General features: G+C 45.0%; 1 protein-coding gene across 1 annotated transcript; it reads left to right on the top strand.

Moving 5' to 3' along the window:
- Positions 1-635: 635 nt before the first annotated feature.
- LOC145338063 (putative G-protein coupled receptor 139) lies at positions 636-3389 on the top strand. The gene is made up of 2 exons (XM_080182848.1): positions 636-741; positions 2491-3389. Exons 1-2 carry the CDS (start codon positions 636-638, stop codon positions 3387-3389), a joined length of 1005 nt encoding a protein of 334 aa, XP_080038974.1.
- Positions 3390-4371: the final 982 nt, after the last annotated feature.

Below are 4371 nucleotides of genomic sequence, written 5' to 3'. Positions count from 1 at the left end.
TGCGAACCACCGTGCCACCCCAGTACTGTCCTGCATTCATTTTCAAGCTGCTCAAAAACCTCAATCATGTGGTTAACTTCAGCTGTTTTATTAGTCCAACCATTCTTAAATTTAAATATATTTAAAATTAAACCGTAAAGTAGCTAGACTGACTTAGATTGATATATTTTCAGGCCTGTCTTCTGGATGGGACACTTACAGGCCTACAGCCCTCTACAGCCATGCAGTCGTAAACAATGTCAGCCAGTCCACTTCTTTCATCCATCTTTTCTTCTTGAAGTCCTATTATGTCCCAGCCAGGCCAGGTTAATGCTTTACTTTGTGATGTTGAAAATATTGCAATGGAAGGAGTTAACTGAGCTCTGTTTGTTCAGTGACTATAATTAATGTCTCCGTGGATCTTAATTGGAGGATTGCCTGCTTCTACTAATATGGGAATTCTCTCAATGTATTATCCAGAGTGTCAGCAGGAGTATCACTGCCATCAGTGACAGGGATCCGCAGCTCCGGAGACAGGGAGAGATCAGAATCCGAGGAGACTCAACTGGAATATTCCAACAATGGATCAGAGTCTGAAAACAATGGATTGGAATGTTACATCAATGAGCAGGGATCTATCCTATTGGCTTTATATGATGTCTGTGGATTCGCAATGGAACACATTGCAAAATCGGATCCAATATGCACTGAAGATTATTCAGCACTTTTACTATCCTATCCTGGCTATTGTTGGCATCCCTCGTAAGTCTCTCTAACCAGCTGTCACTTCTTTAACTGTTTATGTCATTTAGTCTTCCATTTTTGTGCTTTTATTGATCCTGCCAATCTTGGAAAAGGATCAATCCAACATGAAACATTAACTCTGTTTCACTCTGCAGATCTGCTGCAATCCTCCAGTATTTTCTGATGCTATTGTACAAGATACCAGTTAGACCTCAGCTGGAACGTTGTGTAACATTCTGAGCACCATACTATAGGAAGGATGTGAACAAATTAGAGAGGGTGCAGAAGAGAGTTACAAGAACGGTTCCAGGGTTGAGCATGTTCAGTTATGAAAATAGACTGGAGAGGTTGGGACTGCTCTCCTTGGAGAGAAGAAGCTAACAAAAGACAATGTCACAAAACGGTGAGCTTGGCCACGGTAAGTTCACTGGAGAGGTGCTGTGTTGTGATTTCACTGCAGATCCAAGCAGTCGCAACCAGCGATGTAGTTCCACCGGGCTCTGGCTTTATTCCATTGTCTGAAATTATTGCCCAGGAGTGATCCAGGTGAAATTAGGAGGGAGAGAGAAGAGCAAGGGGTGCAGCAGCTGCGGTGATCTTTCGTGTGGGGGTGGAGCTGGGTGAGGGGTGGAGGAGATGCTGTATGGACTACAATTAAAACTGCATCAAATAACTCATTTCAAAGTGTTAGCATCTCTCCCTCTGATTGAGATAAATACACAGCTCAAGAGACAGACCTTCCAATCACGTCATTAACATGGTGCAGAGATTTCTGCATCACTTGGGTGGCACTGAGAGTATCTTCTGGGGGCTAAAATTTCCTCCAACAGTCCAAAGAAGTGTGGGCTAGGTTGATTGGCCATGCTGAATTGCCCCTTAATGTCAGGGGGATCATCAGGGTAAGTGTGAAGTGTTACAGGAATAGGTCCTAGGTGGGATTGTGGTTGGTGCAGACTCAATGGGCTGAATGGCCTCCTTCTGTACTGTAGGGATTCTGTGATTTTTTTTCACTTTGGACTCTCACTGCATCTGGGACAGCAAGTTGTTGTTGTAGCTCGTGGAAAATGATGGGGTTAAACAGTATCAGATGGTCAATAGTGTTGCCTTCTGGCCAGAGATTCTGGCACCTGAAACACCATCATCACTAGGGGTGTTTAGACTCATAGAATCCCTACAGTACAGAAGGAGGACATTCAGCCCATTGAGCCTGCACCGTCAACAATCCCACACTATTCCCATGACTCCACATATTTAGCCTGCTGATCCCCCTGAAACTCGGGTCAATTTAGCATGGCCTATCCACCTAACCTGCACATCTTTGGAATGAGGCAGGAAAGCAGGGCACCCAGACGAAACCCATGCAGACACGGGGAGAATGTACAAACTCCACACAGACAGTGACCCAAGCCAGGAGTGGAACCCGTGTTCCTGGCCCTCTGAGGCAGCAGTTCTCGCCGCTGTGCAACCTTGACGCCCTCGCAATGTGATCATTTCAAAAGAAATGTAATTGTGTTTCAGTTCGGGAGGAATAGGAAGCAGGGGTGGGTGATAATCAACATTCAGTTGAACAATTTCAATAACATCACATGTGCCATTTAAGCACTCCCATATTCCACCTTATTACAGATTTGTTCTTTCATTCGTTCTTTCAAGTACATTCATGGAATATATCAATGGGAGACCAACACAATTGAGGGTCTCAGTAAAACCTCAATGAAACTGCTACCTTTACTTCCAGCCTGATGTTTGATTTTCCTCTCCTCACAGTTAACTTAGTGACGATTATGATCCTCTCCCGGGGAAAGTGCGGTCTCTCCAAATCTGTCACTCACTACCTGGTTGCCATGGCAGCAGCTGATCTACTGGTCATTATCGTTGACTTGATATTGAGACACATTTCAATTACTTTTGATGACCAGTTTTATTTCCGGCGATCCATCCCCATCTGTAATATCCACGCCGTCCTGCTCTATGCAGTTACTGACTGTTCTGTCTATTTCACCGTCACTTTCACCTTTGATCGATTTGTTGCCATTTGCTGCCAGAAGCTGAAAAGTAAATACTGCAGTGAGAAAACGGCAACTGTGGTCCTGGGAACAGTGACTGTGCTGAGCTGCTTAAAGAATATTTTCTGGTATTTTATGTTCCTGCCTCAGTATAGGTTGAAGGGCAATACTTGGTTTTGTGAAATGTCATTCGATGTTCAGGTATCTCAAATTTGGGGACCAATCGAGTTCCTCCATCACATTCTAAATCCAGCAGTGCCATTTGTCCTGATTCTGTTCCTCAATGGATTCACTGTCAGACACATTATAGTGAGCAGCAGCGTTCGCAAGAGACTACGGACTCACAGCAGTGAAGACAGTTCCAGAGACCCAGAGATGGAGAGTCGCAGGAAATCCATAATTCTACTCTTTGTTATCTCGGGCAATTTCATCATCTTATGGGCACTGTTAATGTTTTATTTTACATGGTACCGAATGTCAGGTTTGGGATATCAATCTGTTTCTCTCCATCCTTTGGTGCTTGAATTGGGTTTCATGCTGCAACTCTTCAGTTGCTGCACCAACACTTGCATTTATGCTGTGACCCAGACTAAGTTCAGAGAGGAGTTGAAGAGTATGCTGAAGTATCCCTTTATTCTAACTCTGAAATCCATTCATTGAGGAACAGAATTGAGTCACTGAGTGATTCCAGAAATTTTACCATGTTATTTCCCATTTCCAGCACGGTGGGTGGGAGGAGAGGGGGAGGGGGATTGTGCAGAGGGACGTTCCCCATTGTGATGATGGAAGAACATGCGGCCATTCCTAATGGGATGGTGAGTTGGACACGTTGAGCAATCTGGTCAGATAGTATTTCCCATGAAAACCTGACATGCTTATAGTTATTGAATTTACTGGACACTTGACACAAACAGATCATCAGAGAGGGCAACCGTGGGACCAACCTCACTGGAGCCCAGAATATCCAGCCACCTTGGAAGCATTCAATGCTGTGGCTGCAAGAGCAAATCAGACGATGAGAATCCACTGCTTTCCTCCCCATTGTCCACAAACATTAGTGCTGAATTTAGGAGTGTGATGGGCGAATGGGCCAGGAACTGGCAAATGGAATTTAATGTTAGCAAGTGTGAAGTTGTCCACTTTGGTAGGAATAATGGTAGGAAGGACTATTACTTACATGGTGAAAAACTGCAGCATGCAACGGTGCAGAGGGACCTCAGCGTCCTTGTGCATGAGTCGCAAAAACCCAGCCTGCAGGTGGTCAGGAAGGCGAATGGGATGCTGGCCTTCATAGTGAGGGGGATTGAATATAAAAGTAGGGAGGTCTTGCTGCAACTGTACAGGGCACTGGTGAGGCTGCAGCTGGAGTACTGTGTGCAGTTTTGGTTGCCGCACTTACGCAAGGATATTTTGGCCTTGGAGTGAGTGCAGAGGAGGTTCACTAGGCTGATACCGGAGTTGAGGGGGTTGAACTATGAGGAGAGGCTGAATAAACTAGGCTTGTACTCGTTAGAGTTTAGAAGAATGAGGGGACATCTCATTGAGACATATAAGATGAAGAATGGGATGGATAGGATAGAGGTGGAGAGGCTCTTCCCGCTCAGAAAGGACAATAGGACTAGAGGGCACAGCCTCAAGTTAA

This window comes from Carcharhinus amblyrhynchos, unplaced genomic scaffold (genome assembly GCF_965287045.1).
Source record: "Carcharhinus amblyrhynchos unplaced genomic scaffold, sCarAmb.v2.hapA scaffold_92, whole genome shotgun sequence".
Classification (NCBI taxonomy): domain Eukaryota; kingdom Metazoa; phylum Chordata; class Chondrichthyes; order Carcharhiniformes; family Carcharhinidae; genus Carcharhinus; species Carcharhinus amblyrhynchos.
The sequence above is the reverse complement of the archived record's forward strand: the minus strand, read 5'-3'. Positions and strand labels throughout refer to the sequence as shown.

Bases quoted from the DNA above. Each gene is read 5' to 3' on its own strand.
- LOC145338063 (XM_080182848.1), top strand. From the start codon at position 636: ATGTCTGTGGATTCGCAATGGAACACATTGCAAAATCGGATCCAATAT. The intron at 742-2,490 runs GTAAGTCTCTCT...CTCTCCTCACAG, and splicing joins GGCTATTGTTGGCATCCCTC to TTAACTTAGTGACGATTATG.